The sequence below is a fragment of the Mobula hypostoma genome, chromosome 31, assembly GCF_963921235.1.
Source record: "Mobula hypostoma chromosome 31, sMobHyp1.1, whole genome shotgun sequence".
NCBI classification, from domain to species: Eukaryota; Metazoa; Chordata; class Chondrichthyes; order Myliobatiformes; family Myliobatidae; genus Mobula; species Mobula hypostoma.
The window spans coordinates 5,507,186-5,529,307 of record NC_086127.1 but is presented as its reverse complement, the minus strand read 5'-3'; the positions used below and the strand labels follow the sequence as shown (position 1 = coordinate 5,529,307).

The following is a 22,122-nucleotide window of genomic DNA, read 5'->3' as shown; positions in this document are numbered from 1 at the left end:
AAAAGAAATGCGACCTTTCTCGTTAATTAAATTGTCTGAAAGATGATCGACAGGGCGGGGGCCGCGTGCGGCTGACGTGGCTGCCGCCTGTGACGTCACAGGCGCCCAGCCTCACTCAGACCGGCGGCCATAAGGAACCGCAGGTCGCAACACATGGCGGTCAAGCTGAGTTCAGTGAGGGCATCCACGTCTTCGGTGTTGTATTCGCTTCCGGAAAGAGTGGGCGGTGGGCATATGGTGCACATTCGCATGCATTAACCACAACAAGAAAAGGTTCAGGAAGATGCGTGAGTAGCATACCAGTATTGGTTTGAGAAAACAACTCGTTAGTTATTTTGGGCTGTTCTCTGGGTGTGTGCGTATCCAGCAACAGCTTATTAATCACTGATGTGCCAGCAGCCGGTATGAGCGGGGATCTCACAATCCACAGCTCCAACAGGCTGTCTTGACAGCCACAGTCAGCAGGGCTGGGTAGATGAGCGGAATGAGAGTTGATCATCAGCTGAACAACCATTACCAAAGCCATCCCAGGTCGGGCGGATGGGAAAACACACCGAGTATTCGACTCCCGAATCGGCCAGTGCGATCAGCAATGTTCATGGCCACGTGCGGCTCTCTGGTTCTTTTCCTCTTGACGCTTCCCGAAGGTAAAATTATTTAAGCATAGTTTGTGAATGGTGTTACCTAGCGCATGGGGAAATGTCGGAGAAATGGGAGCAAAAATCTTTACTAAGCAAGCAGGGCAAAGAAGATATAATTGTGATGCACAGAGTGTTTCATAAGTTTAGGGTTGACATATTACAGTTGAATACGTTGGTGTGCTGTTATCATTTGTTGCTAAACAAAGAAAGAGAGAGAGTGAGTGTGTGTGAGAGAGAAAGAGTCAGTCTGAGTGTGTGTGTGTGTAAGAGAGAAATAAATAGAAATAGAGACAGAAGAGAGAGTGAGAGAGAGAGACGTTGTTATCGCTTTTCACCGGGTGTTGGTTAACTTATAAAATATATTCTGCGCTAAGATAGATGACATTTATGTGAATTAGAAAGAAGAGTTATTGCAATACACATTTAAAAGCGCGTCTAGTGAGTAGCGCACTGATCTAAGAATAAATTATTTTAAATATAATAATAGTAATAATCTGTATTGATCCGTACCTATCAAAACATATCAACCGTTTTCCTTCAAATTCTGAGAAAGTGCCCGAATGTTTGATAAGACAAAAATATCTCTTACCAAAAGGAGAAATCACAAACAACCCATCAAAATATCGTCCAATTACTTACTTACAAAATGTATATAAAATTGTAACACCATGTATCTCGCAACTACTCAGCACTCACTTAGATCGCCATAATATACTTACAGAAGCGCAGATTCTTCAATTCTAAATCAAGTCCGGCCAAAAAGCAGAAATCTTTCACGCTGTTATACTGAGTGCCATAAAGCACTTGATTCTGCCCCACACGTGGTTAATAGAAGCTCTTAAAATATCTAAGCTGCACCCAATACCTGTGAAATTCCCACAGTAATTGGTGAAGTATTGGGACACTATAATCTATTAATATCCGTAAAAGAACAACCGCCGTTTGCAAAATCACATGGAGCCGTTCCTGGTCGACTCTCTAAGCCCACTATTGTTTTGTACGGCTTTAAGCCCGCTCTCTCGTTTACAGAATTGGGAGAAAATAGAATATAAAATCAGAAATAAGCAACCGAATTATACATTGCCACCGGCTCCTACAAATTGGCGATTTAAAATTCACGCTTCTTCATCGTAAAGCAAACAATTAAGTCAAATATTAGAATTATTTGCTCATCAGGCTTGTTGAGGTAGGTATCTAGTACGTCCCTTCTTCTTTCTTCTCTTTCTCCTCCTCCTCCTCCTCCTCCTTCCTTCATCGCTGGTCTGCGATTACTCAGTTAGAGCAGTGAGAATGGTCCTAGGGACTGGGTTGCGTTCTGTGTGAGAGATGTGGGAATTCTATGAGAATTCCAGCCTCCAGGATAATCCCATCTCCCAGGATAATGCACCGAACCGCGACTCCTCGGGGAATGTGGTCGGGAACTGGAACTCCAGCTCGATTTCCTTCGGCTCACACGGGAGACTGAGGAAGTGATAGATCGGAGCTACAGGGAAGCCGTCACCCTCGGCTGCGGTGGGCGGGTTACTGGATGGCTGTCAGAAGAAGGAATGGAAATGGGTGGCCACTACAGAGAACCCCCGTGGCCGTTTCCCTCAATAATAAGTATACTGTTATAGATACTGTTGAGCGGGACGATCTACCAGAGGGAAGCCGCAGCGCCGGGTCTCTGGCGCTCAGGGTCGGAAGAGAGGAGAGGTGAAGAGCACTGCAATATTGAGAGGAGAGTCCATGGATGGAGAAATAGTGGCGAGATTCTGTGGACGCGATGGAAACACCCGAATGGTGTCTTGCCTCCTAGATACCAGGGTCAGGGAAATCTCGGGTCAGGTTCACGGCCTTCTGAAGGGGAAGGCGAACAGGTCGAAGTCTTGGCCCAAATTGGCAGCAATGACATAGGCAGGGTAATTGAGGAGGTCCTGAAGAGAGATGTCATGGAGCGTGATAGAAAGCTGAAAAGCAAGACAACAGGGTGATGGACTCTAGTTTGCTCCAGAGCCTCTCGCCAGTGATGGTAAGAATAGGAGCATTTGGCAGATAAATGCGTGGCCGAGGAACTGGCGCAGGGGGCAGAGTCCAAATATCTGGATGACTGAGATTTCGGCTGGGGAAGGTAGGACCTGTACACACGGGACGGGTTACACCTGAACCCGAAGGAGACCAATATCTGTGCGGTCAAGTCTGCTGGAGGTTCTCTGGAGAGTTCAAACTAAATTGGCTGCGGGGTGGGAACCAGAGTGATAGGACTGAGGGTGGGGTAGTTGGTTAAGCAAATAGGAGCAATGTGTAGTGAGACCACTGGCAAGAATAGCCTGATTATGGGGCAACGTCGTAGTCAAGGGGATGAGTTGAAACGTAAAAGCGGGACAAAGTGGAAAAGAGTGACGAATACAGGACTGCAGGTGTGAATTCCGACTTCACCGTCTACACGGACAGGTGAATGAACATAGAACATATAACATAGAGTAGTACAGCACATTCCAGACCCTTCGGCAAACAATGTTGTGCCGTCGCTCAAATCCTGCCTCCCATATAACCCCCCACCTTAAATTCCTCCATATACCTGTCTAGTAGTCTCTCAAACTTCACCAGTGTATCTGCCTCCAACACTGACTCAGGCAGTGCATCCCACGCACCAACCACTCTCTGAGTAAACAACCTTCCTCTAATATCCCCTTTGAACTTCCCACCCCTTACCTTAAAGCCATGTCCCCTTGTATTGAGTAGTGGTGCCTTGGGGAAGAGGCGCCGGCTGTCCACTCTATCTATTCCTCTTAATATCTTGTACACCTCTATCATGTCTCCTCTCATCCTCCTTCTCTCCAAAGAGAAAAACCCTAGCTCCCTTAATATCTGATCATAATCCATACTCTCTAAACTAGGCAGCATCCTGGTAAATCTCCTCTGCACCCTTTCTAATGCTTCTGCATCCTTCCTATAGTGGGGCTACCAGAACTGGACACAGTACTCCAAGTGTGGCCTAACTAGAGTTTTATAGAGTTGCATCATTACATCGTGACTCTTAAATTCTATCCCTCGACTTATGAAACTTAACGCCCCATAAGCTTTCTTAACTACCCTATCTACCTGTGAGGCAACTTTCAGGGATCTGTGGACATGTAGCCCCAGATCCCTCTGCTCCTCCACACTGCCACGTATCCTACCATTTACTTTGTACTCTGCTTGGAGTTTGTCCTTCCAAAGTGTACCACCTCACACTTCTCCGGGTTGAACTCTATCTGCCATTTGTCAGCCCACTTCTGCATCCTATCAATGTCTCTCTACAATCTTCGACAATCCTCTGCACTATCTACAACACCACCAACATTTGTGTCGTCTGCAAACTTGCAAACACACACCTCTACTCCCACATCCAGGTCGTTAATAAAAATCACGAGAAGTAGAGGTCCCAGAACAGATCCTTGTGGGACACCACTAGTCACAACCCTCCAGTCTGAATGTACTCCCTCCACCATGACCCTCTGCCTTCTGTAGGCAAGCCAATTCTGAATCCACCTGGCCAAACTTCCCTGGATCCCAAGCCTTCTGACTTTCTCAATAAGCCTACCGTGTGGAACCTTGTCAAATGCTTTACTAAAATGCATGTAGATCACATCCACTGCACTACCCTCATCTATATGCCTAGTCACCTCCTCAGAGAAATCTATCAGGTTTGTTAGACACGATATGCCCTTCACAAAGCCATGCTGACTGTCCCTGATCAGACCATGATTCTCTAAATGCCCAGAGATCCTATCTCTAAAAATCTTTTCCAACAGCTTTCCCACCACAGACGTAAGGCTCGCTTGTCTATAATTACCCGAACTATCCCTACTACATTTTTTGAACAAGGAGACAACATTCGCTCCCTCCAATCCTCCGGTACCATTCCCGTGGACAACGAGGACAAAGATCCTAGCCAGAGGCTCAGCAATCTCTTCCCTCGCCTCGTGTAGCAGCCTGGGGAATATTCCGTCAGGCCCCGGGGACTTACCCATCCTAATGTATTTTAACAACTCCAACACCTCCTCTCCCTTAATATCAACATGCTCCAGAACATCAACCTCACTCATATTGTCCTCACCATCATCATGTTCCCGCTCATTGGTGAATACCGAAGAGAGGTATTCATTGAGAACCTCGCTCAATTCCACAGCTTCCAGGCACATCTTCCCACCTTTATCTCTAATCAGTCCTACCTCCAACGCTGTCATCCTTTTGTTCTCCACATAATTGAAGAATGCCTTGGGGTTTTCCTTTACCCTACTCGCCAACGCCTTCTCATACCCCCTTCTTTCTCTTCTCAGCCCGTTCTTAAGCTCTTTTCTTCCTTCCCTATATTCCTCAATAGACCCATCTGATCCGTGCTTCCTAAACCTCATGTATGCTGCCTTCTTCCACCTGACTAGATTTTCCACCTCACTTGTCACCCATGGTTCCCTCACCCTACCATTCTTTATCTTCCTCACCGGGACAAATTTATCCCTAACATCTTGCAAGAGATCTCTGAACATCGACCACATGTCCATAGTACATTTCCCTGCAAAAACAGCATACCAATTCACACCCGCAAGTTCTAGCCTTATAGCCTCATAATTTGCCTTTCCCCAATTAAAAATTTCCCTGTCCTCTCTGATTCTATCCTTTTCTATGATAATGCTAAAGGCCAGGGAGCGATGGTCACTATCCTCCAGATGCTCACCCACTGAGAGATCTGTGACCTGACCTGGTTCATTACCTAGTACTAGATCTAGTATGGCATTCCCCCTAGTCGGTCTGTCAACATACTGTGAAAGGAATCCGTCCTGGACACATTTAACAAACTCTGCCCCATCTAAACCCTTGCAACTAATCAGGTGCCAATCAATATTAGGGAAGTTAAAGTCACCCATGATAACAGCCCTGTTATTTTTGCACCTTTCCAAAATCTGCCTCCCAGTCTTCTCCTCTGTATCTCTGCTGCTACCAGGGGGCCTATAGAATACCCCAAATACAGTAAGTGCTCCCTTCCTGTTCTTGACTTCCACCCATATTGACTCAAAAGAGGATCCTGCTACATTCCCCACCCTTTCTGTAGCTGTAATTGTATCCCTGACCAGTAATGCCACCCCTCTTCCCCTTCCCCCCCCCCCCCACCATCCCTTTTAAAGCACTGATATCCAGGAATACTGAGAATCCATTCCTGCCCTGGTGCCAGCCAAGTCTCTGTAATGGCCACTACATCATGATTCCATGTATGTATCCAAGCTCTCAGTTCATCACCTTTGTTCCTGATGCTTCTTGCATTGAGTACACACACCTTAGCCCTTCTGCCTTCCTACTCTTACACCCTTTATTCTGCTTCTCTTTCCTCAAAGCCTCTCTGTATGTTAGATCTGGCTTTACTCCATGCACTTCTTCCACTGCTCTATCGCTCCGAGTCCCAGCCCCCTCGCAAATTAGTTTAAACCCTCCCGAACCATGGTAGCAAACCTACCTGCAAGGATATTGCTCCCCTCGAGTTCATGTGCAACCCATCCAATCCGTACAGGTCCCACCTTCCCCAGCAGAGATCCCAATGATCCAAAAATCCATAACACTGACTCCCTGCAACAACCCCTCAGCCACGCATTCAACTGCCATCTCCTCCAATTCTTACCATCACTGTCACGTAGCACTGGCAACAATCCCGAGGATGCCACCCTTGAGGCTCGACTGGGGAATTGCAGAACTTGTAGCACAATTGTGGACTGGCAGGTCTGATCTCTGATATAAGCCGAGGGACCGAGCTGTATGCCTCCCCAGCATTCGCGGGGCGGATACCCCAAAACGGGACGCTGACACGGTAGGAGAACCTATGAACCGAGCATCGTGCCGTCCAGAGAACCCCGACGGGGTTGAGCGTACCCAAGCTCCCCAACACGGCGGTATGTATCAGCCGCCTCCCTCACGTCACGCACCGGGGTACCCACGAGGAGGAGAAGGAAACTGCCGAGGAGGAGCCCTTGAGACAGGTCCAACCGCAGCCGGCTCCGCAGCGTGCCGTGGACCGATATCTGCTACCGGTGTGGCGAGGCTGGCCATTTGGCCCGGTACTGCACCACGCCACAGCCCAGCGCAGCCACCGGGAAACGTCGAGCGGGCGGCGCCGCCTGAGACCTCCAGCAGAACCCCTCCGGTGCCGCCTCTCCGGGTGGACCGTTTGGGTGAAGAGCAAGGCTTGTCCACGGCCGGTGGTCCGGCTGGCGACCGTGCGCTGATGAGAGGGAAGAGGTGACTGAGCATCGTAGTGGGGAAAAACACAGTGGATCACGCGGTGTGACTGGCCGACACCCGCGAGTCCTGCATCATTGTCCTGGACCTGCTGTCCCGCCGGGGGCCCGTGTGGTTGTACCGGGGACAACGCTCTACCCCGGCGCTGAAGGGCGGCTCCAGGACGCATACCAGGCGGTGCATCAATAACCACCACCGGTCTCAGAGCGGCCCGCCACAGTGCAGCACAGCCCGCAGCGGCGGAACGCAACACAGCGGACCCAGGGGCAAGCGACGGTGGCGGCAATTCGGTTTGCATCCGGCGGTGGTCTTATAGTAAGACAGCGACTATAATCCATTCGGAGTTTGAAGTGATTTGGTATGTCAACAAAAAACACTCAGAAAACTCTATAGATGTACCGTGGAGAGCATTCTGACAGGCCGATCACTGTCTGGTATGGGGGGGTGGGGGTGGCTACTGCACAGGACCCAAAGAAGCTGCAGAAGGTTGTAAATCTAGTCAGCCCCACCTTGGGTAAGAGCCTACAAAGTACCCAGGATATCTTCAAGGAGCGGTGTCTCAGAAAGGCAGCGTCCATTATTAAGGACCTTCAGCACCCAGGATATGCCCTTTTCTCACTGTTACCATCAGGTAGGAAGTATAAAAGCCTGAAGGCACACACTCAGCGATTCGGGAACAGTTTCTTCCCCTCTACCGTCCGATATGGCATTGAACTGCTGCTACTAAGTTAACGAATTTCAGGACACATGCCGGTGATAATAAACCTGATTCTGATTCTAATTCTGGTCTAAATTTACTCAACTGTCAGATGAAACTTCCAAGCATATATTTTCATTAACGAAAACGAAGTTCAGCACTCCACGCGAGCATATGTATTCTGTTAAGAAGCACACACTACTAAAATTGAATGAAGCGAAACCCAGAAACATTGAAGAAATGATCAGTACAAAAGGGAAATAAAATGACCAGGGGAAGAGCGTGACCCTCCTTGGTAGGCATCCCCACAATCTGGGCAGACTGTTTCCCTTGGCGTTCAAGGAAGAGTTCAAGGAGTTGAAGACTTCTGCCCAGAATCGGGCTCCTTGTGGCAACACAGGACCACGTGGTTAAGATAAAAAAATATCAACAACAGAATAAATACCAATAAATTCAAGACTATAAATGCAGAAAATGCCGAGAGACCAGAAACAAGCAAACGTATTTCAGTTCCTCCAGCAATTTAACTGCATTTGATCACTTGCACAGACACAATCACCTGGCAAATCTTACTTAGCACAATCTTCCTTTAAAATGCAAACTCATAAAAATCCCACACCTCATTACAAATAGAAGCCTGGTCCAGTTTTAGAGTCAGGGCCCCGCAAATTGTATTCCAACCGATCCGTTATTACAGACGGGACAATCCATAATACCCGTCCAGATATAACAACACAGGATAAACAAACAAAAACCACTTACTGAATAGATACAACCATTCCAAACGCACAGAACATATAGAAACGGATATTCATGTAAATGCCCATAAATCCACAACCCTAAACATCACTAGAATACTCCGTAAGTTCCTAGCGACTGGGAAATGAGTGTGCGTGTTTATGCCCGTAGCCCATGTTTTACCAGCTTGAGCTCAGAAAAGATAGAGATAACAGTTTTGAATGTATATAATTATGGTGGCCGACTGTACATTAATGGGCCCACAAAGCCCACAGCAAACTATTTTCCACACTTGAAGAGGTTTTGAATGGGCTCCTGGAGGAAATAATTACAGATCCTGTTTCTCATTTCTAGTTTCTACACAAGTGACGGTGACGATGCAGCAAAGCGTTTCGACGGTAGTGGGAGCTTGTGCCGAGATCGATTGCGCCTTGCGCATTCCCGACTTTCCCAGCAGACTGCGGGCACAGTGGATGGCGACCAGCTCTCGAAGTACCCGAATTGAAGCCGTCTTTGACTATAATTTCAGTAGTCGCACTTTTTCCCGTCGCAGGTCGATCAACCGAGCAGATTTCAGCGGCAAACCTGAAAAGGGAGACTGCTCTCTGCGAATAAATGATGCCAAGAAGAGAGACGAAGGTTCATATATATTCACAGTAGATATCTACACGACCTTTCCCAGTACGACCCATCGCACCGGAAGCTCACAATCCTTTCTCACTGTTTGGGGTGAGTGGTCCTAGTTTTGTAAACTTTCTCCAGTTGGGCTTCCATGCAGATGTGAAGTGACGTCGGCGTTCAGAGGAGTACTTTAGATCGGTGACTACACACACCATCCATTTTCATTACTAACGCACAGTTATATACGAATGCCAGAGTTTTATTAAATTAACTAAACTTCATAATCTAGGTAATAACGCTAATCTGTCATCTCCAGCATCGCGCATCTACGGGCAATTTACGCACGAAAGGGCAAAAACGACGTTTCCCGTCACTGGTTAGGCACAGAACACAAATGAACATAGAAACACGCCGTGTGTGTTTTCATCTGGGGGTTGTACGGGCTCCTGCTGTCGTCTCCATCTCGTTCAACTACCGCCTTAATGCGGCAGCTCCCTCCCCAAACACAAAGACCACCAGGTAACACACACAAAATCCTGGTGGAACGCAGCAGGCCAGGCAGCATCTATAGGAAGAAGTACAGTCGACGTTTCTGGCCGAGACCCTTGACTCGACTGTACTTTTTCCTATCGATGCTGCCTGGCCTGCTGCGTTCCACCAGCATTTTGTGTGTGTTGCTTGAATTTCCAGCATCTGCAGATTCCCTCGTGTTTGCATTTTAAAGACCACCAGGTGTTCGTGTGAAATACATACCGATGTTTTCAGCGCCAGCGAGAGAACAGGTTCGTTGATTGAGAGTAGGTAGGCTGCGGGGAAGCGAGTAGGGTAAGGAATTCAGACGATTGCACTGGAGGACAGCATGGATTCGATGGAGCGAATGGTCTTACTCTTGGCGTTATACTGTCAAACAGCACAGAAACAGGACCTTCGGCACCCCGTGTTCACCCTGATATTTCCGCTCATCTGCCGCGATCTGACTTCCCCGCAGTAGAGCCATACTTCAAGCAATGCCTCGTTGAGCGACGTGGAGACGTCAAGTGAGGCATAGTTTATCGTAAAATAGTTGTTGCTAGGCATTTTTACGTAACGTCTTTCTCTGCATAGACCTGCCCCTCAGTCCCCTTTTAAAAATCTGTCTCTCTGTAACGCATGTGCCTTGATTTTTACACACTCTTACCATGGGATAGGAATTACACCCTCTCCCCAACCCGGGCCTCTTCTCTAATTCCATCAGGTCACCGCTCCTTGGAAAAGAAACCAGTTTGCCCAATCTCTGCCCATAACTCCAGCTCTCCAGTCTAGTCAACGGCCTGGTGAATCTCCGCTGCACTCTCCCCGGAGCACACACTACCTTCCTCCGGCCGTTACCGTACGCAAAACTCCGTGCTGAAGGGAGACAGTGAAATAGCGAGATGTCATGATTTCTATGTTTCTTTATCTTATGGCTGTATTATTGAAATTTACACCCTTCTGAACGCGTTCTCCGGTTCTAGAAAAGCCTCGGATCTCGGTTGGTGAGGATCTGATCGCTGGACAAAGGGCGCGTTTGACCTGCTCCATTCCCGACAGCTGTTCCAGAGACAAACTGGAATTAAACTGGATCGTTTCAGATCACGTGGTTACGGCACAGGACAGCAAAGCGGAAGGGAAGGTTGTCAATGAAGGGCCTGGCACTCGGCTGGTGACGTCGGCGCTGACGTTCACTCCCTCACTCGCTCATCACGGGGAATCTCTGGGATGCGCTGTTTTAGCGAAGGGCGTCCAAAAGGCCAAGGAAACTATTACCATGGACGTTAAAGGTAAGCATGTGTTCGCAAAGAGGAAACGGGACACGAGAAAATATATGAATGTTTGCTGCCTCCTCACGTGTTTCAATTCCTGGTGTGTCTGTCCAGTGTTGTCACGAAATTAATCGACACACACGGCGCACTGCTGCCCTACACGGGCGGTCAAGTTACGAAACTGAGATTTCTCTCAGTAAAACTTTGCTGGTAGTTCTGTGAAATGCTGTTATTATACACTTTTGATCTAATTTTAATCAGTGGATCGAGGTTTGAACAGAACGACTGAAAATAGCGGCAGAATAGGTCGCTCTGCTCATCAGCACAGTCGGGATCGGTTGCACATTGTGGCCTCTCTTACACTGGAGGAACCAAGCGCCCATTCGCTTTGCGGGGAAATATCCGAGACTGCGGAAAAATGCTGAGTTTCCCGTTACCCGCTACTTTAACGATGTATCCTACTCCCGCTTTCCGTGACCTCCCGCACTGTCACAAAGAGACCCAATGCGATCTTAAGGAACGGAATGTTTGCGAATCTTGCAGTTAGCGACCTTGATAATTAAACTCTCCAGCTATAGATCACTCCTCGATCATGGTGTTTGTCTGATGAAAGGTTATATTTGTCGGTAACTCTCTCTCACCTTCCAACTGTATTTTCTGGCCTTTCGGGCATGACCCATCGGCCAGATTGATAAGATTATATTCTCTTTACAAATTAACGACACATTCCTCATTCAGTAGATTTAACCGACGTTTAATGGTTAAATATTTGACACCATCATAGGAAAGTGTTCCACTGTTCGCTCCCTCCCGTACTACCCCCCTCCCTTTCAGCCACATGTCCGGAGCTGTTTCGCCTTCTTTCTCATATCCCATTGATCTCAGACCCGCAAGATTAATTATTTTATTTTTATATTTATGCTGATTATCCTGTTATTTTTTCTCTGATGTTTCACATTTTTATTTGATATATTTATGTTCTTAACCGTATCCATCTCTCTGCCATGTCGATCTTTACCCATGTCCTCCCGTCTATTGAGTGAGACGGATCCCATATTTCTCTATGGCCGGGAATTACTCGGTTCCACCTCTCCCAGTGGATAAATATCGTATCGCTCTGTCATGAATATCTGATCCTGTGTCATCTGTATGAATAAACCTCTTCCCGAGATCCAGCGGGCGGAAACACCCGGCGGATGGAGACGTCACAATGTCACACACGTCATCGAGACGCTAATCCACCTGTGCCCATCTGCCTCGTGCACTCCACCTCTCGCGATAGTCAGGCCATTGCAACATGAAGCCAAGAGCATCCCTGTCTTCCCCCGTCTTCCTTCCTGAGACGGGAACAGTGCCCAACGTCCCCGGTGTTGTCACCACAAACACTCCCATTGTCATGTCTTGGTTCCTATTCTCAAATCCTCTTCAGTAAGGACCAACGCACGTTTTGCTGCCTTTCATTTTTGTCGCACCTATTATCTTTGCTTCCAATGAACACTGATTTGCCAACATGTGGGTAAAACCCCACGATATAACTCTCCCAACACAAGTCGATAACTTCACATTTATCGAACTGAAGCTGCTCCTGCCATGTGCTTTCCGACTCCTTCAATCTCCTAAATGTACTGTACCTGAAACCATTTATTGTGACTTCTGACAGCTCCTGCCCCGTTTCCTATCTCGTGTCGCTGTCAGAAACACGGCAAAATCCGACAATCCCGACGAAACGGCATGTTGATGGAGCAGGGGTAGGAGGCTTTTCTGACAAATGGATGTGAATTTCACTTGATAATGCCCCGACACGCTTCGAATTCACAATTGGTGTAAATATCCCACAATAAAATAATCCCTGTTGATTAGAGCATACGGCATTATTGATTAGAGTAATGCGGGAACAGAGGTCCCGGGGAGCTTCAGGAAAGGGCGGGAAACATTCCATGTGAGACGCTTGATGAACCAACGGTGTTCTTAATTTCTCAGGGTCCGGATTAACAAAGGAACCAGAAAACCCAGTTACAGCACGTCCGATTTATTATTATTATTGTTGTTGTTGTTGTTGTTGTTGTTGTTGTTGTTATTGGTGGTATTATTATTATTATTATTATATTCTACCAGTCACGTGGCAGAAGACTAACGCCATTGGACTGCTCAGTACAATTCCCATCGTTTCCTGTAATTCAGGGCAGACAGAATTCCTGCCCATTGTTGGTTTCACATACTGTAAGTCGCCGCATCATAGTTGTGCTTGGGTAAAAGTGATACAGCTCAAAGTTTTTCAGAAAGGAAACGTTTTTAAAGAATACTAAGTATGGAACATTGAATTTAAATCGATTTTATTTTCGAAGGAGAACATTTATTATTGTGTTTTATTTCAGAACTCACTCAGAAACCGACCGTCAATCGGTCAGTGGTCGCGATGGAAGGCAGCTCCATCTCACTGTACTGCAGAAGCTGGAGGACAATTCCCGTCACCTTACGTTGGGTGAGAAATGGAGAGGATATCGGTGCATCTTCGACCGGAGAATTGAAGGTGCTTCTCCGTGATGTCACATCAGTAGACGAGGGGAAATATTGGTGTTTGGCTGTAAACGACGTGGGCGTCTCCAACAGCTCTACCAGTGTTTCCGTTCAGTGTGAGTGTGGGTGATATTCTACTCAGACAGTCGTCTCGTCGCTCTCTGCGTCCGAGTTTGGCCCACTGGTTTGTTCGCTTCTTTAGCAGAGTAGGACACGGCACCGCGCCCCCTCGCAAGCGTCGGCTGGCTTTCAGGGTCAATAGAGTTCAAAGACGAGCTGAGGGCAGTCCGCAAGTGTCGGCTGGTTTCCAGGGCCAACATAGCACACCCGGAGTTTGCTCACCCTCACTAAGCCTACGTCTTTGGAATGAGGAAGCAATCGGAACACCGGCAGAAAACGCTCCCGGTCACGGGGAGGATGCATAATCTCCTGACAGACGATGTCAAACAAGAGAAAATCTGCAGATGCTGGAAATCCGAGCAACACACACAAAATGCTGGAGGAACTCAACAGGCCAGGAAGCATCTACGGAAAAGATTACTGATGAAGGGTCTCATTCCGAAATGTCGGCTGTACTCTTTTCCGCAGATTCTGTCTCGCCTGCTGAGTTCCTCCAGCATTTTGTCTGTGTTACAGACGATGGAAAACTTTTTCCTCGCCACTACACCCGCTTGCCTCTTCTGTTGACGCAGCCAGTTGAACATGAGTCCTGACGCTCAATCGATCCCGGTTCAGTCCTGAACCCCGCTACTGACTCTGGGATTTGCCATATATTCCTATCGCTATGACCACCTGGATTTCCTCTAACACGTGAGTTTCCTACGAAATCCCCAAAATCTGGTTGACTTACTTGGCAACTGTAAATTTATTGCAATCTCCCAGCGTGAATGTATGAAACCGCAGGAACATAACAGTTCTGAATTGTCTTACTACTAATTTCTCGCCAACTTCCTGTGACAAAAGTTCCCCCATATGAACACAATCAGACGCAGTGGAAGCTACTTAAACACTTTTTGCACTGAGCACAGCGCAGTGCCTAATGGCCACACAAGTGCTCACGTCTGACACAGGTTAGAGTTTTATAACACTCTCCCGTCGCAATGAAGTGGCTCAGTGTTCCAGATAAACGAAGGGAGCCCCGGGTATTTTCTCGATTTGTTCTTTAAGAGTTGTCCCATGTACGCTGCTACCCCGAATAACTGATCGCACGATTAACCGAAACCGCTGTATATAATTATCGTTATATATTTGGTAATATTATATATAATTAACCAGTAATTGCCGTTTTGCAGTTTTTTTACATAATTCAGTAAAATCAATCTACATTTAGAGTGTGTTCCGCAGCGTGAATTTGTCACCAGTTGTAAGCATTCGTTTCTCGCTTGTCGTTCCATTTCCAGACAGACCCAAAACTGAACTGGCGTGCACCAGCACTGGGGCCGTGACGAACTGTGTTTGCAAGGTCAGGGCCAATCCTCCGGCAAACGCTTCATGGAGCATCGACGGGGAAGCCCTGGCGGAGCTCAGGTCGGAGGATGTGGTCGTGGTCTGGGAGACGGACGGGAACGTGATACAGAGCTCAGTGAATCTGACCTGTGCGGATAGAATGGGAAATGCAATTACATGTTCTGCAGGGAACACCCACGGTTACCGCGCCTCTGAATACCCGCTCCGTTCCGAGGGTGCATATTATAACTATCAGTAACTTGAGGGAGTGAGAATTGTGAACCAGATTTTCTCCTATTTAGTCAAATTTACCCAAACAAGCCAGTAGATGAAGCAAGGTCCATTTGGATTAAAGACTGGCTGTCACAGAGTAACACACACAAAATGCCGGAGGAAATCAGCAGGTCAGGCAGCGTCTGTGGAAAAGCGCACAGTTTCGTGCCGAGACCTTTCCTCAGTCCTCCAGTGTTTTCTGCTCAGTTCCTGCTGAGTTCCTCCAGCATTTTGTGTGTGTTGCTTGGATTTCCAGCATCTGCAGATTTTCTCTTGTTTGTGATCACAGAGTAGCGCCCAGCAGAATTAGAACTGACGGCTTTCCATATCCATGTTGACTAACAAGTATTGACAATACTAATATCATTTTACAAGCCATTTGTCTCAGACTTCTATGCGCTTACAAATTAACGGCTCAGCGAGATATTTCCGGTTTTCCTTCACTAATTTCCCACGGGTTGTATTTCGCAATCCAACCACTCTCTGGCTGAGGAAATGTGTCAAATCTCCTCCGACAGTTTTACACGTTGCCTTAACCCCGATCCCTGCAGCTTTCTATACCTTCGATATGAGGATAAATCTGCGCTCTCTGTCCATATACCCCGTGGTCAGAAAGGCACTGCGGTCAGTGGCAACGGGTGGTCAGTGCTCCTCCGGCCAATATTCTTGCCAGGAAGTTTGGTATTGAGTGGGCATAACCTCAGCTGATTCAATGTGAAGTCCCGGTGCCCGACAGCATCGATGGGCATCTGACAGCTGACTTTCAAATGACCACATACTGGAAATGTATATAGACTTTATTTTAAACATATCTAAGTCGAACGTTTAGGAATAGCTAATTTATTAATTATTGAAAGAAGACAATGCGAATGACGTTCGTGGTTAAATCATATGTCAACTTTGACATTAAGTTAAAATTGACTGTGATTTCCAGACAGACATTGGCTGAGAGAGGATTGGATCCCAATTAGAGTTTACCGCGCAAAAGGCGGCTGAACGTGGGTTACCAATAAATGTCTTTGTAGAGCCGTATGACGTGGAAACACGGTTTCGATCCATTAGGGTCGTTCTGGTCGTAATTCTCCACTCATCCGACATTAACCCAATTTTAAATTCTCTCTACAACCTCATAACATCCCCTACCACAACCCATATTCCACCAGTTATGAACACTAGAGTCAATTTAGGGTGGAATGTGGAAGCTTTACCGAGGGGCCAGAATAGGTTTCCCAGCATGCTGTCCGGGTGAGTGAACATGTTTTATGAGAATAGACTGAGTGAACTGGGATTATTTTTCACTTTGGACTGAAGGGACATGAGAGGAGACTCGATAGTTTATTTTTTTCTCTTTGGACTGAAGGGACATGAGTGGCATGGCCCTGTCCGTATCGTCTGCATTCTGGTTCATGGTCCGGTCCATCGTTCCTTATTCCAGGTTTTCCGGTTTTCCCTTGTCCTGTTGTGTTCCTTAATTGAGGCACATGATTCTCATTTTCAGCTCGCTACATAAACAGCTTTCTTGATTCAGCTTCAGTTGCTGGACTGTTCCCACCCCTTCCCCTTCCTTCTGAAGCATCGCCTGCTACCTTCACCTGTGTCCTTGCCTGTAACGCTCTCAGGTTCAACCTCCAAGCCAAAATCGAGGCCTTGCTGTTTCTAGATAAGGAACTATCTTTCGTTGTTTGGAACTGTCTCTTTGTGTCCTCGCCTTCGCTAGGTAGGTCCGGCCGTTTGCCGCTACATTGTGTTCAGAACCGTCTTGTCGTGTTCAGCATTCTGTGTATGAGTCCCGACCCTACATCCTATTCCCAAGGAGGGGTCCCAGCTCTGTGATCCATGTTCCTGGCTCTCAAGACCAAGGCTCTGTGTTTTGCGTTCCTTTCTCGCAAGATTACCAAGACTCTGTGTTCTGCGTTACTGTTTCCCAAGATTACCAACGGTCTGTGTTCTGCGTTACTGTCTCCCAGATTACCAAGGCTCATTGTTCTACGTTCCTGTTCTCCCTCGACCAAGGCTCTGCGTTCCTGTTCTCGTCCTGTCCATGTGCCTCGCACAGCCCAGGACTACCTCGCCGAGCCCGGTTCTGGGGTTCCCTCGTTCTGTCCAGGAGTCTCACGTCCAGTCCTGTTGCCACTCCTCGTCCTGTAGCCACGTCTTGTCCTCGCTTAGATCCGGGGACCGAGCCCGAGTCAAGACCCAGGTTCCGGGTCCCTGTCCAGTCTCTGGCTCGGAGTCCTTGTAAAGGTTCCAAGTTCCTTGTTCCTCGTCCAGGTCCCGTTTCCCTATTCTAGTCCTAGCCCATGCCCGGTATCCTAGCCTCGTCCAGGGCCTGTGTCTTGTCCAGCGTCGTTTCTTCCCCACTTCCCTTGTGTACTTGACACATCTAGACCTGTTCCTAGTACTTCAGTGTGTGTGTGTGTCTTGCATTTGGGTTCGCTCCCAGCGCCACCACCCCCCCATGAAAATGAGAGGAGACTCGATACTTTATTTTTTCACTTTGGACTGAAGGGACATAAGAGGCGACTGGATAGTTTATTGTTTCACTTTGGACTGAAGGGACATGAGAGGCGACTCGATAGACGTTTGGAAAACGATAAGTGACATGGACCGCCACAGATTTTCCCCCCACGAACGCAAATGGCTAATACGAGGGGATAATAATTTTAAGGAGATTAACGTATGGCGGGGGGTGGGGTGTAGGTAGATGTCAAAAGGAAGTATTTTCCACAGACAGTGATAGGTGCACGGGACCTCTGCGAGGGTACTTGCAGACGCAGGCATATCGGCGACATTGAAGAAACTTATGTAGGCAGATAGATGATAGAACATGGACTATAAGAGAGAAGTGTTACATTGTTAATAGAGTCGATGAAGAAGACGGCACAACATCGGGGTCTGAAGGAATGAATTGTGGTGTAGTGTTCTGTTCTGGATTTTAATTCTCCAAACGCACTGGTCTGGTGGTGGCGGGTTTGGGTGTAGAGCCCGGAGGACACCCGCCAGTCACAGACAGAAGGCGAAAAACCCCTACCTACAGCACTGGAGGTCAGGATGAACCCAGATTTCTGGATTAATGTTGTAATAACTGAACTTGTTGCGCCAGTTTCTTCGCCTTTTCGAAGAACCAGCTGCTAACGTCAGTAGCTTTTGGCACGGGATCATGGCCGTAACTTCTTTGAATCCTTTATGTCATTTACAATGATGTTTGATAACTGCTCCTTTTTGTGGCTAGTTTGCACATAGTTTCATTTACGTACAGTGCAGTGAGAGGATTTTCATACACACCACGTTTTCCAATGAGTAACATACCAGATAAAACCACGGAGTCTCTAATAGTCTCTTAAAACGTGCAATAGGCGCGACCTTTGTGCTCACATTTCACAAGAGAGCTGCGGGAGGAATCGCAAATTACAATCATGTGGACATAACATGCGGTGGATTTTTTTTTAGGGGATGGGTCTGCATTCTGAAAGCCCGTTATCAAAATATCGGTTCTGATGGCTCATTCCGTGCCCTTGTTTGCCATTTCAGGAACAGAATTCCGGACGATCTACTTGACAGCAGGCGGAGTGGGAACCGGCCTTGTCATTCTGATTATCGTCCTGTGGACAATTGCAGTGTGCGGGTATGTGTGATTTGTAACCCAGGGGAGGGAGTGCCCAATGCCAACCAGCTTCGGTAAATAATCCAAATTTCGTTTATTGCCCACTCAAAGGAAATTCTGACCATATGTCTTAAAGTAGCAATAAATTGGAATTTAGAAGGACAATTTCAGAGGCCGAATTAAGACAGCGTGGGATTGAATAATGAATTCTACATATGTTGTTCCACTTAGTTCGATGTTTCCTTCTGTGTTCACTCTGAAAACTTCGAAAGTTTTTGTTTGTATTTTAAACGACCACGCTCTGTAATTATACTCATCCGTTTTTAACTCGGGCAAACATTAAAGGCTGTACAATAAATAACCCTCACGTTTACTTTGTGCGGCGACATGATAAGGCGGCTCCACTCGAACTGTTTTGAACGAAAATGCCGGGGGATAAACCATAAGAGACACAGTTGTTGAAATATTGTTCCTCGTCGCGGTGCCGCTGCAAATCATTTCTATGGTTTGCAACCAATTTGTAACCCGTCTCTGTTTGGTGCTTTAGGAAGCAACGACGAAAAGCTGCAGTTGTTTCCGAGTTCTCGGTCGTCTACAGTACTGTGACGCCCTCAATAAATTTCATAGTAAGCAGCGTCAAACTGGAGTGACATTTTCATGTAACGTAGTTTGCTTGTATTCAGCCGGTTATCCTTCACAGGCAAGAGAGTCGTTGCAAATAGTGTTGTGATACTTGGCGAGGCCGTGCTGATGGCTGTATTGGTGGGAATGAGGAGCCGATGGGCCGCTGGACACTGAAGGAATGGCAAATATCTTCTTTCACATTTTGATGCTCTTTTGCTTGGTCTTGGCTTGATATTTGCCAAAAAAATCCCTTCTTGATAAGAAGAGTTGAATCAGCTACTGGGTTTAGTGTTTCAATATTACGCTGCTGCTCTGCAGCCGTTTGGGAAATTAGCAACGCGCGATCAATCAGGGGTCATAATCTATTCGTGTAAAGTTTACACGGTCCCCTCGTTGTATCGTGGGTTTCCCATGTGAGTTCCATCCCCGACACCCACCCTAAATGTCAAAGGTCACGATGGAACCACTTGCAGCTCCGCGACAAAAATGTATCAACATGGATTGAGTGGACAGACGAAAGAGAGGTTAAGGTGTATGGATTTGGAGAGATAGCAGAGGGGAATACCGCTGATGTGATGTGAAGAGTAAATGAGCGGTGGTTGGTGGGATAATCCAAAATTCAACGTAATTATCTTATTGTCTTCAGAAAATATAGAAACCATAGAAACCATAGAAACTACAGCACAGAAACAGGCCTTTTGGCCCTTCTTGGCTGTGCCGAACCATTTTCTGCCTAGTCCCACTGACCTGCACCCGGACCATATCCCTCCATACACCTCCCATCCATGTATCTGTCCAATTTATTCTTAAATGTTACAAAAGAACCGGCATTTACCACCTCGTCTGGCAGCTCATTCCATTCTCCCACCACTTTTTGTGTGAAGAAGCCCCCCCCCATGTTCCCTTTAAACTCCCCCCCCCCTCACCCATAACCCACGTCCTCTGCTTTTTTTCTCCCCTTGCCTCAGTGGAAAAAGCCTGCTTGCATTCACTCTATCTATACCCATCATAATTTTATATACCTCTATCAAATCTTCCCTCATTATTCTACGCTCCAGGGAATAATGTCCTAACCTATTCAACCTTGCTCTGTAACTGAGTTTCTCAAGTCCCGGCAACATCCTCGTAAACCTTCTCTGCACTCTTTCAACCTTATTAATATCCTTCCTGTAATTTGGTGACCAAAACTGAACACAATACTCCAGATTCGGCCTCACCAATGCCTTATACAACCTCATCATAACATTCCAGCTCTTATACTCAATACTTTGATTAATAAAGGCCAATGTACGAAAAGCTCTCTTTACGACCCTATCTACCTGTGACGACACTTTTAGGGAATTTTGTATCTGTATTCCCAGATCCCTCTGTTCCACTGCACTCCTCAGTGCCTTATCATTATCCCTGTATGTTCTACCTTTGTTTGTCCTTCCATCGTGCAATACCTCACACTTGTCTGTATTAAACTCCATCTGCCATTTTTCAGCCCATTTTTCCAGCTAGTCCAAGTCCCTCTGCAGGCTCTGAAAACCTTCCTCACTGTTTACTGCACCTCCAATCTTTGTATCATCAGCAAATTTGCTGATCCAATTTACCACATTATCATCCAGATCATTGATATAGATGACAAATAACAATGGACCCAGCACTGATCCCTGTGGCACACCACTAGTCACAGGCCTCCACTCTGAGAAGCAATTCCCTACTACCACTCTTTGGCTTCTTCCATTGAGCCAATGTCCAATCCAATTTACCACCTCTCCATGTATACCTAGCGACTGAATTTTCCTAACTAACCTCCCATGCGGGACCTTGTCAAAGGCTAACCTCCCATGCGGGACCTTGTCAAACTCCCATCAAAATATAGTGGAACTCCCATCCAGAATTGAAAAGATTTTCATCCGGATTTCGCTTGTGTCCATTCTTCACTTCCAAGCCAAAAATAAGCTTTGTCTTTATGTGGAATACAAATATTTTCTCTTGCAGGGTGTCGCCCAGGAATCGCGTGGTGTTGGCGACTCGCAGCCGATTCAAAGTGACGAGATCGTCTATGCTGATATCAACTTCCAGAAGTGAAATGTACAGCAGCTGCTTTGGACTGAAGTTTCACACCGGTGATAATGTAGCTCATGGAACATCAGACGGTAGAGCAAAGGAGCCCCTCGTTCACCGTGATCCGCCCAATGACGAAGCTAATGACGCCTGATCTCTTCTGTCCTGTCATTGGTCGGAACCACCGTCTTCATTTGCATATCTAACAGCATTCCAAGCGTCTGTATCATATTTACTCCACTACAGAGCGTCCAGACACCCACCACTCTCTGTGTAGAAACACCCGACCTGTACATCTCCTTTTCCGCATTAAAACCGTTTGCTTTCGCCTTAGACATTTCCGCCATGGGGAAAAGATGCCGGTTTTCAATCGATTACAGATCTCCCCTTAGTCTCCAAAACTGTAGAGGAAACAAAATAAGTTTGCACAACCTCTCTTTAAATGCCTTATCCTCTAATCCAGGTAGCATTCTGTCGAACTCGTTCCGCACCCACCCAGCGCTTCCACAACACATAATGGGGGAACAAGAATTCTGCACTGTGCTTCAATTGCGGCTGAACCAGCGATTTATCGAGCTGCACACGGTTTATTGCCTCTTATACCTAAAGCCCCGACCAGTGAAGGCAATCACACTGTTTGCCTTCTTTACCGCTCAAACTAACTTTTATGGAGATATGGTTCCATTGTCCCCTTGCGCAGCGACGCTGTTAATCGCAAATTCATTAACTGTGTCCCTCTCCTTTACTCTAGATCTCCCAAAGCACAAGACCTCACACTTGTCCAAATTAACTTCCATTTGCCCATATCTACATCAGATAGACAGTGCTCTGTTACTCGGCAAAGCACTACGCTATCCATTAAGGCATCAATCTTTGCAT

General features: G+C 47.0%; 1 protein-coding gene across 1 annotated transcript; it reads left to right on the top strand.

Moving 5' to 3' along the window:
• The first annotated feature begins 543 nt into the window (after window positions 1–543).
• LOC134339977 (myelin-associated glycoprotein-like) lies at window positions 544–21,852 on the top strand. The gene is made up of 8 exons (XM_063036810.1): window positions 544–647; window positions 8,680–9,054; window positions 10,440–10,745; window positions 13,103–13,360; window positions 14,645–14,926; window positions 18,495–18,588; window positions 19,115–19,193; window positions 21,178–21,852. The coding sequence occupies exons 1-8, from the start codon at window positions 593–595 to the stop codon at window positions 21,265–21,267; spliced, it is 1,539 nt and encodes a 512-aa protein (XP_062892880.1). The 5' UTR covers window positions 544–592; the 3' UTR covers window positions 21,268–21,852.
• Window positions 21,853–22,122: the final 270 nt, after the last annotated feature.

Coding starts and splice junctions, on each gene's coding strand:
- LOC134339977 (XM_063036810.1), top strand. CDS start 593: ATGTTCATGGCCACGTGCGGCTCTCTGGTTCTTTTCCTCTTGACGCTT. Junction 9,055..10,439: donor ATCCTTTCTCACTGTTTGGG/GTGAGTGGTCCT, acceptor CTCCGGTTCTAG/AAAAGCCTCGGATCTCGGTT. Junction 14,927..18,494: donor ATACCCGCTCCGTTCCGAGG/GTGCATATTATA, acceptor TTGCCATTTCAG/GAACAGAATTCCGGACGATC.